The sequence below is a fragment of the Zonotrichia albicollis genome, chromosome 13, assembly GCF_047830755.1.
Source record: "Zonotrichia albicollis isolate bZonAlb1 chromosome 13, bZonAlb1.hap1, whole genome shotgun sequence".
Taxonomy (NCBI): Eukaryota; Metazoa; Chordata; class Aves; order Passeriformes; family Passerellidae; genus Zonotrichia; species Zonotrichia albicollis.
In genome coordinates, this window is record NC_133831.1 from 4,694,657 (window position 1) to 4,720,130 (window position 25,474).

General features: G+C 41.9%; 1 protein-coding gene across 2 annotated transcripts; it reads left to right on the top strand.

The window, feature by feature from the left end:
* Positions 1-18,192: 18,192 nt before the first annotated feature.
* Positions 18,193-21,601, top strand: SDR42E1 (short chain dehydrogenase/reductase family 42E, member 1). Of its 2 annotated transcripts, none has more exons than XM_026795253.2 (3): positions 18,193-18,589; positions 18,681-18,782; positions 19,992-21,601. In XM_026795253.2, exons 2-3 carry the CDS (start codon positions 18,715-18,717, stop codon positions 21,097-21,099), a joined length of 1,176 nt encoding a protein of 391 aa, XP_026651054.2. In that variant the 5' UTR covers positions 18,193-18,589; positions 18,681-18,714; the 3' UTR covers positions 21,100-21,601. The 2 variants fall into 2 exon arrangements, with proteins under 2 accessions (XP_026651054.2, XP_005489995.2); XM_005489938.4 differs by having other exon boundaries at positions 18,195-18,472.
* The last annotated feature ends 3,873 nt before the right edge of the window (positions 21,602-25,474 follow it).

The following is a 25,474-nucleotide window of genomic DNA, read 5'->3' on the forward strand; positions in this document are numbered from 1 at the left end:
TTAAACAATAAATAAAAAATTAAAAGCCAGCCAGCCAAAGGGATTAAGATACAAATTAGCCATGCATATTTAACCCTGTTTAAAAATCCCTGGTGAGTGATTCGGGAGACAAGCCTTCCACAGCCCCAGCTAACATGATGTAGCTGGTTTGCTAAGACAACGTGGTGCTGCTCTATCTGATTTCAGACACGAGAAATGGAAGCGCCTGGTGCAAACCTGACATGAAACAGAGCACATTCCCATTCCATTATGCCTTTGGGGCTTTAAGGGATTACAGATCTCTTGAATATACACTTTTCCAGACAGTGAAAATGTTTACATAGCTCTGCAGGTAGTTTACACCAGAGATTACACCAATGTCTTAAAGCAACATCACCCTGAAGGTCTGCCCATCATTCATTACTCTTGTGGACACTCACCCACCCATCCTCCCACCAGTGCACAAAAGGAAAAATATTTTTCTTTTCTCTTTGCCATTTACTTCTGCTTTTATTAGCATGTTGCTCTTGTGGTCAGCTATACCTTGCTGTCCATTAAGGAATCTTCTTAAATATTTTCCTGGATAATTTTGCTCTTTCCCTTATTGGTCTTTGTCACACTTAGATGACCACAAATGTTCTGGCATTTAGAGCATGAGCTCTCACACTACAGAGAGCTGGAGCTTTTCCACAGTGTGAGGAGGGCCAGAAGTGATCACCCCAGCCTGATGTTTGCCCTGGCTCCCCTCAGCCTGTGGGGATGAGGCAGAGCTGGGCAAGGGGTGGCCACCATGGCTGGGGGCTGCAGAGCAAGCTCCGTGAGATTCCCCCTCTGCTCCAGTCCCACTGAAATGTGCTTTGTGCTCATGCACAGCCCCTCCCTCAGACCCAGCTGGCAGGGTGGGGAATATTTGGAAAGCTGAGGGTGCCACATGCATTCCTTATACACCCACCCACTGTGGTGCAGGGACGCGGCACCTGTCTGCACCCACACCCCTGCAGAACAGCTGTGGGGACTGATTCTGCCTGAACCAATGCTCAGTTTATCACTTTGAAATAAAATACAACTACTGAAGCATCCTTTAATGAGAAGGTGACCATGTGTTCACCCAGGTGGGTGAGTAAAATTCCATGTAAATGTGTAGATGATACACACCAAAAAGGAGGTTATGATCTAAAAATGCTAGCATGGAGTACCCACTTCACAGTGCCTCTGCACTTCCCTGGCACCCACAATGACAGATTGCTGCTTGAGGATTTTTCAGCACAATTTTGCCACAAGGTAACTTCTATCATCCTGTGCCAACTACTCATCTTGAAAAACACCCACTTTTCTCTTTACACTTTTGAGATGTCTCCAGCTCTAAAAGCTGTACAGTTACCCAGGATTGCCATTGAGTTTACATTATTTGCTATTTCTCTCTGCCATGCTTACTCATGCTGTGAATATACACCATTATCTCACCTTCTCCTTATAGTTTCCTGGAAAAAGGAAGGCTCCTCCAAACTGTCAGGATTTTGCATCACCATGACATCTGTGTTCCAACAAGAATGGATTAAGTTAATTGATGTGGGGCTAAGCTCACCCTACCCTTGCCAGGACAGTTCTCTCTTCCAGGAGAAGAGGGATGGCTTTTCAGAGCCACCTCACAATAACTCAGTGCCCTGTCCTTCTATTCCATGGCAAGTAGAGAGTCTGCACTGAATGTGGACCCTGATTCCAGAGTCAGCCCATGCCAGTGGCAAACAGCAGCACGAAATGATCCTGAGCATCCTCCTGGCAGCTGGGCCATTGCTGGCCCTCACTGATGTTCCTGATGTTTCTCCTGGGGATTTTGCAGATCTCACATGTGCACTACCACCTGAATCTCTTCATGATACGTGGTGACTCTGCACAGTCAATATTCAATGGCAAAAGAAGAGGGCTCTCCTGGAGAACAATGACCCCATGGTAATCAGCAACACGAACAGCCAGTCTCTAAAAATTCAGCTTATCTCCCTCCAAATCCTACACTCACAGCACCTTTCACCTGCTGCAGTGTCCCTGTCCCCAGGACACAGCAAGGACACCCCTCCAGTGTGTGGGACCTTCATCACAGACCTCAAATTGTTGGCTCCACACTCCCATTCTGGAGCAAAATCAGTTCTTCACAGACATTCTCTTACTACCTCCCTACTTCTTGAAGCTTTTGTCCTCTCATACTGTTTTTCAGCATGATGGATGCAGCCTGTGCTTTGGATTGCTTTCTTAACACAAAAAAAAGGGCAGAAGAAAGGTTCAGGTTCCCCAGTTCCTTTGAAATGTGGTGAAGCTGAGCCTGGTCACAACTTCTTTGAAATACACCACCAAGCTCTTTCTTGGTTTTTCCTTGGTAATGAGATCTCTTTTGTCATTGCTTTTCATGGCTCCCTTTGGAGTTCAGTGATTTTCCTGATGTTTATAATTTTTTCAAGCCTCTCTGACTTTCCAGCATAGTAGAAGTTTCCAATTCTACCACGAGGTTTTCAGGCATGTCTCTGTTACCTCAGCCTGCATTGTTTTTCAATTCTTTGGCACTTTTCCCATGGGCTTTCTTTGCACTTTCCAGTAATTTACTAGTCAGTATTTTTTCCTTTCAGCACTTTCTTTCAGCCAGAAGTGCCATGTGTCACATCCAATAGCTGCTGTCCCAACTGGATACAAGTGATATCCTTCTGTCCCAAGTGGAACATCAATTTCACTGTCTAGAAGCATGAAGCACTTTTTCTACGCTTCCAATTTCTGTTTCAGCTTTCTCTGCTGGTCACAGATCTGTTTTTCATTTCAGGTCATAATTTCCCACAGAACTCTTCAATTTACTGTTTTGTTTTGCCTGCTGATTCAGGCTTTTTCAGCTGTGGCTCCTGAGAGCTCCTGCTCCCTGTGCTTCTTGTTCTTTTGTGGCTTGGGTCAGGGCTCTGTGTTTCAGGTTCTGTAGGGAGGTTCTGCCCTACGAGGTTTTTCCTGGAAAATCATTTCAGCATAAAACAGGTCGGAATCTGTTTCAACAAATGAGTCATTAAGCAAGACAGAAACAGTATTCTAGTGATTAAGGACATATAGGACCTGTAGGGAAAAAAAATTACCTACTTTTATTGCTGCAGCTTCTGAGAGAACGTAAACACCGTCATACATTTGGACTTAATGGCTACATGAACATTTGTCAAGATGTCACTTGTGGATGCAGAAAGTGTTGAACTTGCTTAAACAAAATTCATTTGGGCAAACAGATTTTCCTCTTATAAATTCTGCAGAGCTCCTGTACAAAGGTCAAGATAATCCTCTTCTTCCAGCCTGTTCTCTCTTCATGCACTCTACTTGAAGCACGAGAATTGTCCCAGTAAAGACAACAAAACCATTACTCTGCCTAAAGCTAGAAATGCAGCCAAGTATCTTTGTGAATTAAGGTCTCTGAACTCACAGGCATAAACTGAATTAAAGCAAAAAAGGATTATGTACAAGTGAAAATGAAGCTGTGCAACCTCTCCTTTGTCATCAAACTGTTTGTTTAATAGACCTTTAGGGAAAATAATTCCTGTCAAATAAAGTGTATACTTATTAAAGAAAAGTAAGAAATATCTTTTACCTCTAAGCTGGTGGAGATTTTGTTTTTAGAAATATAATAATGGTAAATATTGTAAATTCAGAGATAGACAATAGATCCTGAAGATCATCTCTTGGCAGTGAACAAAAAACTGTAGCACATCATTCCTCAAATTCAATACCAGCAAAAGACAATAATAATAACAACAGCAACAATAACAACAATTTCCTCAGCTAAATCTCCCATTATTTTCTCAAATGGAAAAAAGAACCTCAGAGTGAAGAATGTCTGTACTGATGGCAAATTTGGACCTGTAAATTAAGCCAAGGGCTGTAAGTTCTTCCTCAGCCTTTACAAGAACTCCAATCACCCTTTGTTAATTTCCTGCAATAGACAAAACATCAGAGAAATCATCAAAATTATGAGCACTCCTTCGTATGTGCAAGGGAGGTTTTCCCCCTGAACTCTCCAGACATCCATGTATCTCTGGGCTTTCAGGAAGAGCTAAAAGGGGATTGCACTCTTTCCAAAATAAGTCATTTTTATCAACCCAACTGTGATTATTTTCCAAGAAGATAGAATCAGAAAACCTAAAGGCAATTAGGCACTCTTTAGGAAGTTAGCCAAGAATCATCTCCAGGTTATCCTCATGAGAAATTACACTTGCTTGCCTTTTTTCTGTCACCCAGTAACATGAAACCATTTTCAGAAAACCATCAGTGAGAGAAGAAAAGATACCACTTTATTGTAGTGCACTTCTCTGACAGCACAGACTGTTCCCTAAAATTTCCTCTGGTATATTCAGAGTAACATCCCAGCCCTGCCTAGGACAGAGCACAGACAGTGCTGCCTCAATAAATGAGAAATAAAGACATAAGCTGTACTCTCAACAGGAAGTTTAGTTTGTTTTTCCAACCAGATTTTCATTACATCTCCCTATTCCCTTCCCTTCTCTGCAGCTTTGCCTCTCTGAAGTTAATGGCAGCATCTCTGTGCTTAGAACACAAAGGATTTCCACATTTTCATAGCCCACAGCCTGATCATTTCTTTGCAGGTGCTTCCTGAAAAGCAAATGCAGTTTTGCCTGCCTTACATCTGATGCTCTGCCCTAACCACAAGTCACACCAACCATATCTACATCAGATAATTTCTGTAACTGCTCCTCCTGCATGCCTTCAAACATTGGCAGGTTGGAGACACATCTGGTTTACATCCAGCCTTTTCCATTCCATCTTAATATCAGGCCACAAAATGTTTTCAAACATTTAGGTATTATCTACGCAAAAATCTCATAACTTTGGTGCAGTTGAATTTATGAATAGCAATTTTAAACATACAGGAAAACCCAGAAAATTAGGCAAGCATGGTAATCAAAAGTTTGATGAAAGCACGTGTGGACAAACAGAGACTCTCTTAAAGAGTCCCTTTGAAGTGGGGGGATTTACAACATCACCAGCATAACTTGTCATTCACTGTAGACAGCGACAACATTGAAAATGAATCACACACAACTGAGAGCCCCAGAACATGTCTGAGCTTTGGCTCTGCAAAAGGGATGAAAGGAAATGGGGGGCAGCATCTCCCCGTTGTCACTTGGGTTATTAACCGAGCACATCTGCCACGTGCCTTCCCTCCACCTGCAAACCCTTAAAAACATCTCCTCCTCCCAGCAGTGGAATTTGCTTATTTTCAGATTTTCCTGAGAGTTCCATCAGGCAGCCTTCGCAATGAAAAACGAGCCCTGACTCAAAAAGCATGAAGCAATCAGCCATGACAAAATGTCACCTGCCCCCAGCGCGCTCTGTCTGCTGTCACCTGAAGGACAAGCCCCTCACTTCCACAGGCTGCAGCCATGGATTTTCCCTGCTGAGGAATTGTGACCTTACTCTGTGTGTAAGCAATGGCTTACATTACTGCTGTGATTGAATGCTGTGTACACTGGATGTCCCTGATTTCCCCTTCAGTGCTGAGATCTGAAGGACGTTCCCATTCCTGGCGTTTTTCAGCCGTTTTTGTGCTGCAAATGTGTTCAAACACTGTCAGGAATGACTCAGTGACAGATGATCCTGCCATGGGGCAGGAGGAGCAAGGACCCCTCAAGGTCCCTTTCAGGATCTGGGGGGTTTGATGGTTCTGTGGCAGGCAGCATTTTAGTTAAATGGTGTTTTTCCTCTGGGCAATCCACTGACTATGGAAAATCTGTGTATTCAATGTAATTTTTTGTTGGTTTGCTTCCCTTTATTATATTGTCCATCTTAAACATTTTTTATCATGCAGTAACCTTTACCCTGACTCAAAAACTGTTTGGATGTAAGCAAATTTAATCCCATTAAAATCACCATGACTATCCACTCATAAAACTACACAGATGATTTAATAGGCTGCTGAATGACAGTCCTGAGACACTAAATTAGGCCTAAATGATCCCCAAGAGCCCAAACTCACAGACACTTATGCACATTCTTAAAAATAAACAGAGATATTCACATGCAAGTAAAGAAAGAAATATTCCCAGCTATGTTTTTAAACATGCACACCTGCAGAATTAGAGCCTGCCTTAAAAACCTTCCCCACCTGGATTTGAGATATGATAACAGATTCATGCAAATGAACCTACACCATAAAACTATTGATTTCTACTTTCCAGGTGACACAACTAGCAAGTGCAACTTTAAAATTAACTTCTCCAACTTTTAAAGTTGACATTAAAATATTGTCAGGCTCCAGGTGGAGGTCATTCCCAAACAGGCACAGATTCTATGGGGATAAGTCTGCACAGACACTTCAAAATAATCATCCCTTGTAAGAGATCCCTTCCTGAGCTGTGCAGAGCTCGTAACTTGTTTTATTAATAGTGTAAATTATCGCTTCACTTTTATTTTTTAATTTCAAAACTGTTTTTAACAATATATATGGCAGCCTGAGGGCAAACGTCTCTCTTGGAGGCATGGAAACTCCGCTGGAATCACTAAGGGTTAGGCAGGCGTAGCTTCAAAGGCAGATTTGGGACCTATAACATTAATTCATCCACCAAATGGAGCTCCAAAATCCATTAAGGAAAAATAACTAGTAACCATCTGTCTTTATTCATCAGGCTGAAAGCAGTTAATCAAACCTAGTGGACATTTTTACTTTTTTCTTTCTCTCTCAACAGCTTTGAACACAGATGCAGCCTTTCCATAATTAAGTTGAGCATTGTGGCTCCTAGACAGATTAATTCTGGAGAGCTTGTCAAAAATGTCAGATGGCAGACAGGTTCTGTGTCTTGTCCCTGGGATTTTTATATTTATATCTACATATATGGGCAGATTCAGAACACAGATATTAAAATTAATAACCCTTTACGATTCTTAACCCCTTCTCTATAATGTGATGGAGTTTTTCTCTCTCTGTTAGGGATGCAAGTCAGGATAGGACCTCAGCAGTGAGCAAATGGAACTGAGCTGAAATATGGGATGCAAATGGGCACCTTTTGTGGTGGAAAAACTTTTGCTCAGCACTTTTAACTGAGGGGCAAAAAAATTCTGTAAACACATTGGGAGTGTTCTGAAACAACAGAAAGGTCTTCCAGATTACAGGAGCTCCATTCTAACAGGCTGGAGTATCATTAAACAGCTCGTGCCCAAGAGCTATTCCAGGCACGTGCTTTCAGGAAAGTTCTCAGACAGTTTCTATCAACTTTAAAAGGATACACACAAGTATCCAAGGAGGCTTTTAGTTTTCAATTACTTTTAACAATGAGCTCTTATGTGGATTTCATTCCTTTTTTCTGACTTCTAATATTTTAAAGCAGAGAGCATATCCAATTCTTAAGGATTTTATGTTACCTGTTAAATATCATGTTTTTTCAATTTAAGTTTACAGTCAAATTTATGGACTGAAGCTAGGATTTAAAAGACCCTAGGAGTAATTTTTGCTTCCTTCAAACTGGGTTTTTAAAGAAAGTAAAAGATCACATCAAACACATCTTCGTGCTGATAAAATAAGAATTTCAATGTCATTTAAAAGTTCAAAGTTTCAAAGTTCTTACCATTATAACTGGTTACAAAGAAGAGTTGGTTACCATTCCATTTGATAAAATAATGCAGCTTGAAAATGAGATGTGCCAAATAATGAGAGATGGTCCCAGAGAAAGCCACTCAATGACTGAAGCAGAGACAGTGGGGAGGTTTTCCAAGCAGCTTTTAAAACTGGACCACAGGAAGTACTGAGGCAAATCAGGAGATATTGATCAAACTTAACTAGCAAAATTCAAACTAAATAAAAAAATTTATATGGAGTATGTTTCTATCCTTAAGAGTATGATTTTCCCTTCATATGTTTAACTGCTAATAACTGATTCATCCTCAGTCTTCTGTCCCCACAATTACATTGTTGGAGATGCTGATACAGAATTTCTCTGGAGAATGAGAAAAAGCAAGAAGATGGCCAGCTGAGAAAATCCAAAGTGGGCAGTGGAGACTGGAATGGCTCACCAGAAATGTGTCAGAGAGAAGTGGAAGAAATGTCTACATATGCAAATGGGCAGATACAAGTGGGGGAAAACTTGCTTTCAGAAGAAAGACAAGGAAAGAAGATATTATTAATCCATGGGAATCATGCCAAAGCATGAATACAAATGTTATTGTATGAAGATTCTGCCCATGGCCAACTGTAACTATGACACACCTGGCCTCAGTGTTGTAACTCACAAAGTGTTTCTTCCACACAAGATAATCCTCTTCTATCTACTTAAGTGATGTTATCATCCTCACTTGGTTCATGTCTGTTATCAGAAACTAAATTTCAGCATTGATAAATCCAAGCACAGTTACTGAAGATAAATAAACTATATTTTAAAAATTACAGGAGTTTTAAAATGCTGAAGGTGAGGCTCTTCCTTCTCCTTTGAAGGCACAGATCGTTCAAACTTGAACCAACTTGCCAACAAAACAAGTGTGAAATCCAAAATCTTCAGTGAGGCACAAACTGTACCTGCATTGCAGCAGAGACACATTGAGCTGGAATTTATGGACAACGCAGCAGTGAGATGCTAATCCAGGCAAGGCTCCTAAGAGTGCTGTTCTGCAGAATTGCTGCAGGTTCTGTCCTGAACACTGCCTCAGTTTCACAATTCTGGAAGGATTCTTTGCACCCCACTCTTACCTCTCCTATCGCCTTTCACACACCTGCATTGCTCCAAGTCTAGCAGGAAGGAGCCACCCACTGTGTCCCTCCTGAGAACGGGAGTTCCATGAGAAACTCTGGATTTAACCAACAGAGGTCAGAGTGGAGATACCTCACAGATGGAAAAAGTACAAACCTGAGTCTCAGATGAGTATTTTTAAGGGCTAAGAACCATAGAATCATTTAGGTTGGAAAAGACCCCCTAGGATCATTGGATTCATGACAGAAATTGGTTACACTGGAGTCTTTAAAACTGGAACTTTACACTCTGTGAAATTTTGTGAGCATGTTAAACAGCTTCTGCAACCTCATGAGGCTAAAGCACAGTCCAGCCTTGTACACACCTGTACAAACAGGAATGCATTCAACAAATTATCCATGAATGTAAAAGTTCAATTTACAGTAATGCAAGACAAAATATAAAGAGAAAAATACAAAGACTTCTAATGAAAAGGGGAGGTGGCAACAATTATTTTCATCCATTCCTCTGAATGCCATCACATGTTTGGATTTGTGCTGCTATAAATATGTCCTTCTGTAATCTCTAAAATCTATAAAATGCCAGAGAGCACAGAAAGCTTTTATAAAATCATTATTTACAGTAAAGGATTCTGAAGACTGTAGATGAATGGTGTTAAAGGTTTACATTTGATACCTCACCTGCAAGAGAACAGTTCAACTACTAAAAGAGTCAAAATTGGACAGCTCCATCACCCAGAGACTTCAGAGAGTGCAGCTGAAATACAACAGTCATAACTCAAAGGCTGCAGATGCAGCCACAGAACACCAGAGGGGAAAAAATTACTCTGACAACTTTGCTTAGAGTGCTGTTGTGAAGCATTCAGCATGGGGCACAAAACAAGCTCCAGCTACTCCATGTGAACTATTCTCTGTAGTACTCACATACATATGTTTAATTTAGCCTTGATTTACACTCTAAATATTTCCCTATTTATTCCATAAAGGAAGAAAGTAAATTAAAAGTTTGTATCATACAGCACCTTCACCCCAAGATATCAGTGCTGATAATCACTTCAGCTAGTACGGCCAGAAGCACCAAGGAGCCAACTTGTTCAAGAAATTCAGTAACCCAAATAATCTAATAATTCTAATTTGAAGAAGTCTGAATTATGGAACTCCATAATGATGTAATATTGCACCAGGAATATCTAGGAAAACTGGATTTGGTGGCAGCAGATGTTAACTGAGAGCCCTTTTTAAAGTGTAATCTACAGGAGATGGAGCCCTGCCTCCTTGTTCAGCCCTGCTTGGACTGCTTCTTTTTGTAGTTTCCAAAAGAAGAAGAGTGACTGTAGCCTGTTCTCACTAGGGACATCCCAAATTTGAAATTTTCATCAAGCTAATAAACTTCAGGACACCAGGGGCAGCCTATCATGAACAAAACCCTTGCTGCCATGGCAAAAGCAGAGTGACCCATTTGCACACAAGACACAGGGAGTTTGGCTGCACAGGATATTCTTACTAGCACCTCCAAACTCTGAGTCACTTTGGTTTCTCAATTACAATTATGGAAAGCATTTTCTTCATAAACAGATAAAACATGATGGGAGGTGGGATGGTTGTGCCTGATAAGCTAATAATGTGCATGCTGCTGAAGGGTGATTAACTGCCTGCTTGAGCTGATGCCTGTTCCTAGCACAGATTACCTTTATTTAGAGCACAAGGGAAAGGAGCCAGGACCAAAACTCCACAGGAAACACAAATGGTGAAATCTGCTGGCTTGCCATTAACAACATGGCACTGAAGGGATTCTCAGTGGCCACTCAAACTGCTGTCACAGGCCTTCACAGAGCAATTTTTAAAAGGGCAAAGGAGTTCAGGCAATGTAAAGTCAAACACTTGGGGAAAGAACTGCACCAGATAATGTTTTCTCTTGGAAAGTGTTAAAACAAGAACTGCTAAACCAGGCTTTCCTTGTTTTGTTTTGTTTTTCTTTTCTTTTTTGGTAACTTGAAGATTACGTATTCAACTTGAGAAACCTTCATTATACAAGAAAGCCAATTACTAGAACATGTTGTTCCTCTAAGTCATCTTGAAGAACATTTCAGCTTATGCAGTTTGTCCATAATGTGTTTGATGTTTGATTCTTCCATGATCCTATGATGAATGAAGAATTAAGCTGATGTATGACTGGAATTAATCCAGTGTTTTCCACTGGCATAAATTCTGTTTCTTTGGGCTGGATACTCTCTGAAAGACATTGAAGCAGCACTTCAAATGCAAAGCTCCTTCAGAACTGTTTTACCATACCAAACAAAGAAAAAATCAGATATTCCTATTCCCTCGTTATTCAGATCTTGCTTCTACTTCAAAAGATGCAAAAAATCAAAATTAGTTATAACCAGATGCTGCACCCACAACTTCTGCCACAAGGAGTGAAAATTAGGAGCAAGAATAACTTGCAGTAAATTACTGTAAGTTATAGCACACCTCCAGTTGAATAGATCCCACCTTCCTTGTGTTATCATTCCAGGTTAAAACATGTCCAAATAAGGCTTTTGAACAGAAGAAAATGCATGTTATAACTATCTCATCTTTGTAACATCAGTCATTTTTCCCTCTTTTAGAGTTATTGGATTTATTTTGTTTTGACTAAGTGCTTTGAACCTTCAAAATTTTTGGTTCAGAACAAATCCCTTTTAAAGGAAAACTCAGGCTTGTGTCAGAATATCTTATCTTGAAATAGCTCAGAATAGAGTCACCCATCAGGCCATGATAAAATGCTTCTGAATTCTGCAATCATCAGTTTTGTGGAACAGAATAAATCAGTATCAAAGATACACCACAAGAGTGTGGTGCTCTTGCAAACATAAATATGACATTAAGGAAGTCTTGTAGAGGTTATCTTGCTCAAGCACAGCTGAAGCAAGAGATTTTGTCTTCTTTTGAGTTTGTTTTCCCCTACTTCCCCTACTCTTACCTAATCTTTCCTCTGCAAAATTATGTAATTTTTGGAATGCTTTCAAGGTCATGACAGAACTAAATGGCAGTAACATAACAGCCAGTGTCCTGATTTCATGCAGCTCTCACTGCCTGAAAATGGGAGACCACTGCCTAGACCCTGAACACAGAACCAGGAACATGAAAGCACCAGGAGTGTGAAGACAGAAAACATTTCTTCAGCAAATACGCTTCCTTTCCCCATCATCAAGTGCATTTTCCACTGAGAAACCCACAGAAAAGCTCCACAAATTGAGGCCCTGGTGTTCCTGCTGACACATCTCATCCTCACCACCAGTGTCTGCAGACTTCCTACACACACACAGAAAATTAGCACAGTACAAGATTTGGATTAATGAACACATTTTGCCTTGAGTTTGCTCTACATATGGTATCTACAGCACATGATTAGCTGCCTGTGAAGCTGAAAGATGCCTTAGATCCTTCCAAAAGATCAAAGTAGTACCATCAACTGGGTGTTCAATTATTAGTGTCAACGATTCATGACAGACCAACCTCATCTTGCTTTTGCTGGAGGGTAAGATTTCTGTAAAGCCATGGATAGCTGAATTAAATTATAAATCACTTCAACAAGAAGCCTTTCCTTGTTATTAGTGTGGTAAATAAGGGCACCTGGATGCACATCAATCACACCTGAAACTGAATCAGACAATTACTGAAATGTAAGTGTATAATTACCTTCTGAAATAGCCTCCTATTGAGAATGCAGAAGACTTGCTTTAAGTAACAGAATCAAAGACACTCAGCACTGCATACCAAAACCTGTCCTCCCCTACTCTGAGAGCAAAAACATCTGTGAGAGTATTTGCAATAATATTTTACAATCTTTCCATAACACATTTCTTAACATACTAACTTGTAAAGTATATATTCCATTCAGGTACAAAGAGGCTCAACCCTTGAGCCCTTGCAGTCCTGTGTGCAATACTGAGGTTATTAATGAGGGTACAGGATGAGCTAAAATTTGGCTTTTACTTCCAAGGTGCTCAATTACACTGGATAGCATCACCTTGTACTGCTAAGGATTAATATCACTGCAATATGTTATGCAAACAGACATCAACACCTCAGAACATCAGGTAACACATCAGGTCAAATTACCACTTAAAAAACCACATGAGGCTTAAGGGAGCTTAAGATCAATATCACAGGAGCAAACACTGACTTCAGACACCTGGACTGAAGTGCTCAGCAGTGGGTGAGTCCCTGCAGACTCTGTTCAGCTCCATGGAGGTTATGAAGATTAATAAATACTCATTCTAAGAACTGGGTTATTGATGTGCCCTGCAGGGTACACAAAGAGACACAGAGACCACAAACAGCAACTTGGCATCAAAGTAAAAAGGGAGAACACAGCCCTGTGCTCAATCATTCACTTATCCCAAAACATGCAAACTTTCTTCCCTCCCCTTTAGGATAAATAACTGCTACTTTTGGAAATAGGATAATCTACATTTTTAAAGTAATACAGAATGGAAAAGAAGTTAATTTCTGATGGCTCCACAGAAAGTATGCATCACTTCCTACTGCTGAATGGACACCTCAGAATCAAGCTTGTTCCCTAAGAATCTTCACCAAGAGAATTCAAAGCATTTTCATTGTCTTTTACAGTAATGACTTTTTTCATAACTAACTCAGTGAGGATGACCACAGTGCAAACCACCCAGAAAATCCAAGTTAGCCAAGGCATGACTACTGAGCCCAAATTGTTGTGCCCTGTGAAGGAATTGTGCCCTGTGCCAGCCTGTTGTTTACACCACACAGTGCACATCTTGTGTGAAACACCTCACTGGAACTGAGCCCTGACATCAAATTCAACAGTGGCATTAACGCTGTCAGTGCTACAACAGCTCCCTCTCCCAGGACACGGGTGTTATCTGAGTATGGAACTGCAAAAGGAACCACTCAGACATCTAAAGTAGTTGGCTTGACTGGCAGCTGCTTGGTATTTCTGCCCAACCTGTTCTTTTGGGGTGAAACAGCCAAAGTTTGAGCAGTTTGTCCCTTCTGAAGCTGACTGCACCCTCCCACACCCCATTGCCAGCTGCTCCTGGGCACGGGGGGATGGAAGGTTCCCTCCTGCACAGCCTTGAGCAGAGCTGGCTCGAGGAAAGGAGCAGGGACAGAACCCTGAGAGCAGGGACAGCATCACATCCTCCTCCCTCCATGGTTATTCATTGGATCTTGCTTCTGGACATGGACGGAAAAGAACTTCTTAGCTACAGGTTAACATGCACCCCAAAATCCACATCCACACTCAAAATCATCCCAAAACTCTAGTAAAATGGAGATTTATTTTTGACAGTACAGAAAGAATCACATAACAAACATAAAAATCTTCCTTCATCCAAGGATCTCAAAATACTCTGCAAACAGTCTGACCCTTTACAAGACTGTCAAGTAGAGGCTTCTTTCCATTTTGTGAATTCTCACTTTGATAAGGAATCCACTACTCCCTGCACCTCCTTCTAGTCAGGACTAAAATGTTGATAAAGTCATATCACCTAAAGCAGAATTAGATTAGGAAAATGATATAAAGCAACTGCTTGGATGAACAATTCAGTGAATGGTGTTCACTCAGCAGAAAATACAATTAATCCTAAAATCTTCCTTTCTCAGTGTGGAAAAAATAGTTTTTCCATTACTGGAACTCACAGGAAAATGCAACTAGAAGCACTTTGGATGGTCATCTCCACATACATCACCAGATGTATGACATTCCATAAGCAACACTGTACAGTCAATAGCTGCCCTAAGAAGTCAGCGCTGACATTTTCAAAGGGTGTAACTTGCACACTTCTCTGAGCTCTTGGAGCTCCACAAATCTGATTTCCTGGTTTATTTCTACAGCAGCTCCCATCTGAGCATCAGAAACACAAATGAAAACAGCACAACCATAACCTCAGGCAGGGAGAAAGTTCAATGACACCTTTGTCACAGAACACAAATCAATACTCTGAAGGTCACTAAGGAAACCTCTGCCAGAGCCAAGATGAAAACTCAGACCAGCATTTTTATCCAGAACACCTTCCCCCTTGAAACATATTCCAGTCTCATCTAGACTGAAAGTTTAAATCTAATTTTGAATATTAAATTCTAATTTCCCTCACAATGTATGTTCTGTTTTCACCTCTTCAGTACTACTTTAACCAATTGGTTTTATATGATTTAATAAAGCCATAAGCATGGTTGGTTCTACCTAGTTTTAAATCTTGTTCTCTTCTCTCATTGCATTCTTCAATAAAAAAATTCACAATTAAGTAATACCTAAAAGAAATCAATCAAATAGTAAGAAAACAGTAAGCTAAGGTTTATTTTCCCACATGAAATATTGCCTTCCTTCCTCAAATAGTACTGCTGGCACATTTTGTATTTTGATGACAAAAATAATTTTACTAGCAAAGTATTTTAAATTGCAAAGGGAACCAGATGAACTAACATACTATGAAAGAATAATTAATTATTTCATTGCTTATTCTTTCTAACTTGCACTGTTTACAGCAGCTGCTTATTTAGCTGATTTAAGGATTCCTTTGCAGCCCATTTCAGGTTCACTGCAGATAATTCCCAGTTACACTGCAAATCCTTCTATCCTGACACATTTTGCCCTAAATGCAATTCAAGGTATCAATGCAATCTCTTCAAGAAGTCTCATTCCCTGCATGCTGAGATACATGCAAGGCATGCTCCAAAAGCCTGGATCTTTTAAGGGAAGGGTTTACATGGTTTTTTAAAGAAGGACACAGTATTATGTATAAACTAAAACGGGAAGTCTGTTCATTTGATGGCAAAGGAGAACTTATGATACATTCAGAAAGTCCATAAAACCTTAGCAAAAGCAGAGTCTCACAGGAAATGAAAAACCAGTTATAAATGGGTTGTGCAAAACTGAGATCTGAGAGTGTCATGTCTTAACGCCAGATGTGTCAATGTCAAAGGAGGACAATATTTACCCACAGCTTCCACAGATGTCACCATTTTGAAGGAATGAATCTTCCTCACTATTCTCTGAAGCCAAAAAAGGACAGCTCACTATGATGAGAAATAAAACTGATAGTGGCTTAAGAGCAACATCTTTGCAGTACGTAAACCACAGCCTTATTTTAGTCACAATATCCATAATTCTGAGACACCCTGTCACAATTCACTCTCTGTAGATGACATACAGAGGGCAAGATAAAGCAGAAAGTACAGAGAGGGGTCTCAGTCCTGCAAATTGTCCTGGATGGACACACCACAAAGTCCAGGGGGCAGACGTCACCCTGAGGTGAACAGCTGCCTGTTCAAACAGAGGGATTTGCTCACAAACACAGAGGGTGAGGGCACGGCTCTGAGAGCACCAAGCCCTGGGAGTTGTGAGGAGAAAGTGGCTGAACATGGAGTTTCCATCCTTGGAGGTATTCAATGCCAACACAAACCCATGGAACCCCTCTGGCTGGACCTGCTTTGTGCAGGGGTTCAACAGGGCAATATCCTTCCAGCCTCAGATATTCTGTGATCCTTCAGTATTCCATTCAAACACCGTTTCTTTGATCAAAGGAGAACCACCAAGTGCCCTAATCTCAATAAGACTCCTCAAAGGTAAAAAATCTTTGTGTCCACAGATCTCAGGGAAAGTTCAGGGTTCTTTTGGACTTTGCAGGTGATTAAACACTTGGGAAAATATTCTCAAAACCTTCATCAAGATTATGCATAAATCCTGAAGGCATGTGCAGCCACACAGAATCCTTACTTATTTAGGAATAAGTAAGGGATTTTTCTGCTTGTGAGCTAGAATTCTTATACCTCTGTGAACACATCATTGATTATGTGTCTGGATGGTATCTTAGGGATGCCTCAAGGCTGTTTCAAATCCACTCTCCTGCTATAGACAGGACACAGAGAAATCAGCTGTGACTGAGGGATGCCCTCCATACCAGACACTCTGCACATCTCCACAGGTGCAGCAGCTCTGTATAACCAGGTACAGCACCAGCTCCATCTTGAAATTTCTATTTAAGAGTCCCAGAGGTTCACCAGCAAGAAATCATTCCTAAAGAAAAAAATATTTTAGTACTTGCAGAATTCTTAGAATCTGCTTAGTTCTAACTCTTGCCAGCCATCCATCAAAAATACAACAGAGCCTACTGCATCTACTTCTGTCAAGGTTTTGCAAAACAGAAAGGAGTTTTGCAGAGTTTTAAGTAGCTTTGACACTGAATCCACTCTCTGGCATTCCCCAAGTGGCTCAGTTCTGCAAATGAAAAATGGAATACAATGGAATACAAACCAGACTTTGATCATGTAATTCTTCATTGTTTTCCTATTACAGCTCTCTCTCACAGACAGCTGAGACTGCTGATGTGAGCTCAGGAGCAGTTCTGCTGCAGCCAGGCAGTGCTGGGCAGGGTCTCCCCACTGCCAAAAACATCTCAACCTCTGCACAGGGCCCAGCAGATGCTGTGAGAGTGCTCCATGGTCCAGGCTCATGACAAACACAGCAGGAGTGGGACAGCCACTTTACACAGGGAGATGCTGTGAGGGCACATGGTTGGACATTCAGCTGTGGTACCTCCACAGCATCAGGGAATCACAGACTCACTAAGGCTGGAAAAGACCTCCAGGATACTCAAGCCCAACCTTTGACCCAACCCCACCTCGTCAACTAAACCACAGCACTGCCATGTCCAGTGATTTCTGGAACACCTCCAGGGCTGGTGACTCCAGCACTCCCCTGGGCAGCCCATTCCAATGCTTGACAGCCCTTCCCATGAAGGGCTGCAAGTCCAGAAACTCTCATGTCCACCCAAACTGACAAGTGTCAAGGGCTCCTCAGCCCCTCTTAAGTGTCCCAGACCTCTGCAGAGCTTCACACTCTGGGAGGACACTTGTAGGCATCTCCTGAGAGAATCTCAGGATGGTTTGGGTTGGAAGAGATGTTGAGGATCATGTATTTCCATGGGCAGGGACACCTTCCACTAAACCAGGTTGCTCCAAGGCCAGGGATGGGGCAGCCACAGCATTTCTGGGCACCCTGTGCCAGGGCCTCACCACCCTCAGAGGGAAGAATTTCTTCCTAATATCTGATCTAACCCTACTCTTTCAGCGTGAAGCCATTCCCCTTTGTCCTGTCACTACATATACTGCAAACAGTCTTGCCTCATCCTTCCTCTGAGCTCCCTTCAGCTACTGGAAGACCACAACTTTTCTCTTTTCCAGGATGAACAATCCCAGTTCTCCCAGCTGGAGGCAGCTCTGCAGGTGGGGTCTCACCTGAGCGGGGCAGAGAGGCAGAATTGCCCCCTTCCCTGCTGTCCACACGGGGGGATCAGCCCGGGGAAGCCACTTCAGGGCCGGGGAACGGGGGCATCAGGGCCAGGGTAAGGGGGGTTCCGGCCGGGGAATGGGGGGATCAGGGCCGAGGCATGAGGGATCAGGGCTGGAGCAGGTGCAGCTCCCAGCCACCAACATCCCCGAGCTCTTCTCCCACTGCTGCTCCAGCCCGGATCGATCCCAGCGGCTGCCCCGACCCGGATCGATCCCGGGGGTTGCGGTACAAACACCGGGCCGGGACAGGCTCTCATTTCACCACTGAGGCCCCCATCTCAGAGGCTGTGCGGGGAGGGCAGCAGCATCACGGGCCCGGCACAGAAATCCACACCAGCACGGCTGGCGAGCCCAGCACAGGCCCAGCTCTGGCCGCCATCTCGGGCCGCCCCCGCCCCGCCCGGCTCCATTTCCTGGGATCGGGATCGGCACCGCCCCGGGAATCGGCAGGGACGGGCCGGGCCGGCAGCGCCGCAGGTACGGGGGGCCCGGGGCTGGCACGGCGCTCCCTCAACGGGAACAGCGTCCCTCCCTTGGGAGCCATCCCGGCTCTGAATCGCCTCCTGCTCCCTGGGGAAGGGCCGGAATTAAAGCGTGAGCGAGAGCGGTGAATAAGGACGGGAATGTGCGGCGATGGTAAAACGCGGACTGGTTTTTATGGGTGTGTTTGCGGTGTATTTTGTAGGTCAGTTCCAGCACACGGTGCGAAAGGAAGGAGGATGGAAGAAGGAAACGCTGACAAGGAAAGAGTCCTCATTACTGGAGGAGGGGGTTATTTTGGCTTTCGGTTAGTGCATTAAATAGTTATTACATGCAGGAATAAATATAAGAGATTGCTGCTGGGGAGGCAGCAAAATCCATCTGTAAAAGGGAGACCTGTGGGCCTGAGACACCTGATCCAGGTGTTCCCATCTTCTGGTTCACCCGGGTTCTCAGTTTTAAGCAACCTCAGTCACTTTGTTTCCAGAGGCTGTAAGTAAAGCTGTTATCCCTTTTCCATTGTCCGGCAGCAGCTGCCCGGCAGACATTTATTTACCTGTGTGCTCACCTCTGTAGAGGGGCGGGATCACCACCGTCAGCCCGCTCTGAAGGACAAGCCCACACTTGTTTTCTTTTGACCTGCAAATAGTTACACGTATGCTTAGCTCTATAGGTTAACAACTCCAGCTGAACTCTCAAGAATATATTACTTTCATGAACAGTGGTGGTTTAGGATTAGGGTTGTTAATAAGGTGCACGTATCAGTGGAATCCATTTTCCCTTGCTGCAGCCTATGTAAAGAAAAAATCCTATTTTGAGCCCTAGACTATGACTGCTCACAGAGGGAGAGAGATCACAGTCAGAACCAGAAAATAAAGTAAATTTCAAGTCAGGGGAAGGAAAAAAAATCTCAGGAGATGCCTGTCTGACTTCTGCTTGGCTTTTCCCTCCACTCTCACACCCTTAAAGCACAATAGACATACAAAAATGTAGGAAAGGGGAAGAGAAACACCAGAGTTACACTTTGTGTCAATACCTGTGACTTGGAGTAAAATGTAGACATGTGGCAAAGCATTCATAGCAGCTTAGAAGCATCTCTCCTGCCCCTCTGTAAATTTCAAACACAATGGCAAAGACCAACCTGTTGTTTTGCCTGAACTGGGAGGCACAAAAGCAGTAAGATAAAATAAGTAAAGCTTTTTTTTATAAAAAATATTTGGCAATAGTTGCACGTTTGAAAATTGCTGTTGCTGATCTCTTCAGAATTTTCATTTACAGCAGTTCTACCTCTTTTTTCTTTTTCTCCTTTTTCTCCGAGTATTGATGGAATGTGAGAAATCAGTACCTAAACTATCACAGCTGAATATTCCCTGTAGTGGGGGGCTGAGCATTTAAAAGACTCCCACCAGAAAAATAATCAGCATAAAAACAGTTAACAGTCTTCTCCCCCTTCCAGGTGAGATGTTTCATGCACCATGGTGCCATATCCTAACTCATGGTTTCTGTCATGTTTCAGTTTAGGTTGTGCCATATATCAAAAGGGAGTGGATGTGATCCTCTTTGATGTGGTGAAGCCCCTTCAAACCATGCCAGAGGGAATGAAGTTCATGCAGGGGGATATCTGTTGCCTGTCAGAAGTGGAAGAAGCTCTCAGAGATGTAATCTGCGTGTTCCATATCGCTTCCTATGGAATGTCTGGCAGGGAGCAGCTGAACCGAAAACTTATAGAAGATGTTAACGTGAAAGGAACAGAAAATGTCATCCAGGCCTGCAGGAGCAGGGGAGTGCCCAGCCTGGTCTATACAAGTACCTACAATGTGATATTTGGGGGCCAGATTATAGAAAATGGGGATGAGTCTCTGCCTTACTTACCTCTGCACCTTCACCCTGATCACTACTCCAGAACGAAATCCTTAGCAGAAATGAAGGTGCTGGAGGCAAACGGTGCTGAGCTGGGAGATGGGAGAGGTGTCCTGAGGACCTGTGCTCTGCGGCCAGCAGGGATCTACGGGCCCGGGGAGCAGAGACACCTGCCAAGAATAGTCAGCTACATTGAAAGGGGACTGTTTAAATTCGTCTATGGAGACCCTCTGAGCCTGGTGGAGTTTGTACACGTGGACAACCTGGTCCAGGCTCACGTCCTTGCCTCCGAGGCCCTCAGAGCCAGCAAGCAGCACATTGCTGCAGGCCAGGCCTATTTCATTTCTGATGGCAGGCCTGTCAATAACTTTGAATTTTTCCGACCACTGGTGGAAGGTTTGGGTTACAAGTTCCCAACCTTGCGCCTTCCCCTCTCCCTTGTCTATTTTTTTGCATTCCTTACTGAAATAGTTCATTTCCTTGTGGGGCACGTCTATAACTTCCAGCCCCTCCTCACTCGCACGGAGGTTTACAAAACTGGTGTCACACACTACTTCAGCATGGAGAAGGCCAGGAAGGAGCTGGGCTATAAGCCCCAGCAGTACAACTTGGATGAAGTGGTGGAGTGGTTTAGAGCCCAGGGATGTGGACCAAAGCCAAGAAATTACACCTTGATGCACCTGGTTAGGGATGGAGGACTGCTTGTGTTGCTGATTGCTGTGCTGGTCTCCTGGCTTCCATCAGCAGCAACATTTTCACCCTGAAAGATGAAATGCTGAGGACAGAATTTAGTTATGTTCTCTGCTTACTCTTGGTTTTGACAGACATGTAATAAAAGATTTTTTAATAAACACATACTTGTGTGATTGAGGTAAATAACAGCTCTATCCCCAAGGAATGGAACTGAGTAAAAAGGTGCAATTTTTTATATATTCATTCTCTTCAAAGTGAAATTGATCAGATCACTAACAAGATGAAGCTCAGTATTACTGCAAACAGCATTTTACTCTCAGGTACAACAGCACAATACAGTTAACGGAACAAATGTCCTTAGGCTGACTCTTCCTCCCTGATGGGATTTTACTCCTGATCACTGCCCTTTATTCCTAAAGAGTTTGTATTACATGATCCAGAGGAGAATAAATTTATTCTTTGATCACATTCCAAACCCCAGTTCTGCTTCTCAACTTGGATGTATATATGCCTCACCAAGATTAACTGATAAACTTCTAGACAATAAATAAATGAGGTTTTTACATGAATACATTCTGGTGTGCTTTCCTGAGTTAACTTTGATATCTAATGACATTTCTGGAAAATGCACCATGCTTAATCTAAATTACCACAAAGTGCTTGAAGCACCACAGATTTGTAGATTTTTCTAACAGTAAAATATGCCTGTTTAAAATGAATGAGCCAGCTGAAAGTGCATTCATAAATAAAACCTATGATTTTTCCCAGCATTATGGAATGGTTAAACAAATAATTCATCAAAGACATTTGGTGAGCGATTGCGTTCACTTTCCACGATTTATAAAACACTTTTAGCCTTTAATAATATTTCTTTAACACCTGACACCATCTAAATAGAATTTCAGCTTTGTGATAGGAAGATAAACACTCGCTACAAGGAATTTTGTGGAATTTTAAGATTAGAAGATAAGACTAAAAGTACAGGTCACAGCTGTCCCATGCAATTCCATCTGCCAATTTAATACATAAACTGAGAAACTTCCCCTCAAATTTTAAACACAAAGTTGTTTTCCCTTAACTCATCAGCATTGCAGCTTCTGTACCCCTTGATAAAAGCAGAATCCTCACAGAATTTAAAACTTCTCTTTAGACTTTAGTCTTTCCATTTTAATAGCTGAAGTTACACTGATCTTAAATTAAGAGTAACTTCCAGATACTTCTGTTCAACTCTGCTGCAACCGAAATGGGGAAGTAAAGAACAAGAAGCAGAGCAGTTCCATTGCACTGTTAAAGGATTCTCAGAAAACAAGAGGCCTAAAGGGAGGAACCAAGCTAGAAATCCACAGCCACCCCTGCTTAGACTTTTACAGCTCATGGTGACTAAAGACAGCATCATTTTTTTACTGTTCTCTTCCTGATAATTTTACCTTAAAAACAAAACCCAGCCCACACTATTGATAACTTTTTGTATTTTTATGCTTCAGATCTGACTTTTCTCCCTCATTCTCCTACCAGTAAGTACACCATGAAAGAAACTAAATTTAATACTTAGCTTGAGGGACAGCTCAAGAGAGAACTCACTTTTTTTCCCCTCTCTAATAGCAAATAAGCTGTTTCTGTAGCAGGAGTGTTGCACTCTTATAAAGAGCTTATGTGTCTCCAACTGAGCGCTGATGGCACAGGGGCCACTCTCCAGGAGTCATTAATATACAACATCATCTGCAGAAAGAAAAAAATCTTCTTTTTAATAAAACAGAAAAAAGACATCCATGACCTCATGAAAGCACTGGGCCAATGCTCTCTTTCCAACAGCTCTATTTTTTCAAGTGGAAACCACTTTGTTCTTTCCCCCTTTGAGTTCTCTGGCTTTGACACAGTGTTATCAGAAATAGATTACAAAATTCTAATGCCAGCAGAAGACAAAACCAAAATGTAGAAGAAATTGCACAAGCCTGTTGCACAGAAACAGCATTGGTATTTCATGTCAAGTCTTTTAAAAAAATGGTTTTAACATAGGGAACTGAACTCCTGTGCCTCAGAGGAATTTTCTCTGTTATTTGTAATCTTTCAGCAAAACTCAGCTACTGCTATTTATAATTATCTCAATGGTGGGGTTATGAAAATCATCTATGGAAGGGTCCTTAAGCCAAGAATCCTAAATCCACACTGTCAATACCAGCTGAGGTTCAGGCCCTGGTCAGCTTTGAGGTACAGCAGCAGCAGCTCCTGACAAGACAAAAACAGCCCCACAAAACCCCAAATACCAGAAGTCCTGCAGGAGCTGAGCTCAACACGTGAAGCTTTTCATCTGCCTGGAGTCAAGGCCAGAACTCTGATAACAGAGCAGGAGGAATTGTTTTGTCCCAATGGCCCAAGAGTGCTCCAGCACACGGGATTAATGTGGGGACACACCCCGAGCCATCATCAGAGCACTGATTAATTCCCCATCAATTAGCTCCAGCTATTAAAAAAAACCAAAGCGCTGACCACAGCAGAGGTGAAGGATATACTCACTCTTTCCAAAAGGAAAACAGGCAGTCTGTGGCTTAAAAAGATACTTTAAAATTGCTTGAAAATTCCATCCCTGTAAAGACAGTCACAGCTGCCCTATTTGAAGTGTTTTACAACAAGAATTCTCTCTCCTTTTTCCTGTTTTTTTTTATCATTATTCCTCATGCATGAATATCTGGGTAAATTAGGGTAATTAATTCAAGTGTTGTGTCTCTTTTCAAATTTTCATCTTATCCGTTTTCCTGAAACTGAATTACCAGAAATGCACCTAAAAAATGGAAGAGCAGAATGAAAATATAGCTCAGATTCAATTTTTCCTAATCCTCAAAATTACTGAACAATTGATAGGTGCCTTACTATAAAGGATGATGCTGATGTTTAAAGTGAATAGTTTAAGAATACTTGGTCAGCTACTTAACCTCAGGCACAGCATTTCAAGGTACAAATTTGCAAGATATACACGAAAGCTTATACTTCTCATGTGTATTTAAACATATTTATTTTAGATGCTCCATCAAACCAGATTTTTCTAAGTCCTTCTCCTAAGGGACCCAACCAAAATGTTCCTTTGTTTCTATTTATTACTGATTTCCACATACTTTCCAAAGTGCAGTGTCTTATTAAATAATTCACTATGTGCTCTTCAGAGAAAAGGGTCCTGAAGGCCGATAATTTACAGATACTGTAAAGAATCTGGGTATTAAACTGTATTTCAGGAGTACAGAAGTGTTGGGGGAACTACTGCTTTACTTTAGTCAAGCTCACAGTGCCCTGTTTTACTGGAGTAACAGCTAAAAATGTAGACTAGCAATGAATTCAACTGCTCTTAATTTAATTTAAATTCTTTTAAAACTAATAGCTGAGCATGTTTATAAATGCTGTTATGGATCAGAAGATAAATTAATCTCTGAACTGATTCTGAAGGTTAATTTTCATTATATTTAACTTCTATTTCTCATGCTATAAAGGGAATTTCAGTCTGGAACAAAGCCAGCTAGTTGGACTGCAGTTAAAAATGCTGACACATGACTGTAGCAGATCTCAACCACTGCACTTCAGCTTCCACACCAATTCAGATTTTTCCAACTGGTTTGGAGAATTCAAACATAATGGCTGGTACCCAGCTCACACCTTCTCTGAGGCTAAAGAACTGCAAAACTAACAAAATGCTTTCAACAGAGAAATATATAGATCTGTTGGGGCAGCAAAAAGTGGCAATACAGGCAACAAAACACCTAAATGTAGTAATGTTTTGGACTCCAGAACTCATGCATATCAATACTCACTAAGGTGATAAAGACTCTTTGTCTGATTTAATGACCTTCCTGAAGAATTAGGCTGCAGACACCTCATATGGATTCATGTTCAACAAGCCTGTAATTTGGATCAAAAGATGAGAAAAAATTTGTTCCCAAGACTCCCAACAATTAAAAAAATCAGCACGTAAAGACAGTGCACCCACCCAGCAGCAGTTCTCCCAGCAATCTCACAGGCAGAACGTGTTCTGATAAATATTTTTTGTAAATATCAATATTACTGTTCTTCCAAATTACCACAAATTTAATCTTTGCCTTGCTCAGATGTTACTGTTCAAGCTCATACAAATGTGACTCTCACTAGAGCTGGAGTTTGTATCTGTCTCTCACTGAAAAAGGTTGGTTTGGAGTCACAAGTTAAACTCGATCTTTGACCTTTTCCTTCTGCCTTGTGTGTTTGGGGCCAGAGGAAGTGCCATGATAACCATGTCTACTGAAACAATCTCTAAGTCAGTTCATCTTAAAAACACAGAAATGCCCTTCTTCCAACCTCTAGCAGAGCACACCATACCACACCGGATCGCTCTTCAGTAAGAACTCACTGCTTCAAATTACTGTCAAAAGTAATGAAATTCAACAAAACAATGCTTAAACAAAGAAGCACCTGGCATCATTCACA

Bases quoted from the DNA above. Each gene is read 5' to 3' on its own strand.
- SDR42E1 (XM_026795253.2), top strand. From the start codon at position 18,715: ATGGAAGAAGGAAACGCTGACAAGGAAAGAGTCCTCATTACTGGAGGA. The intron at 18,783-19,991 runs GTTAGTGCATTA...GTCATGTTTCAG, and splicing joins GGGGGTTATTTTGGCTTTCG to TTTAGGTTGTGCCATATATC.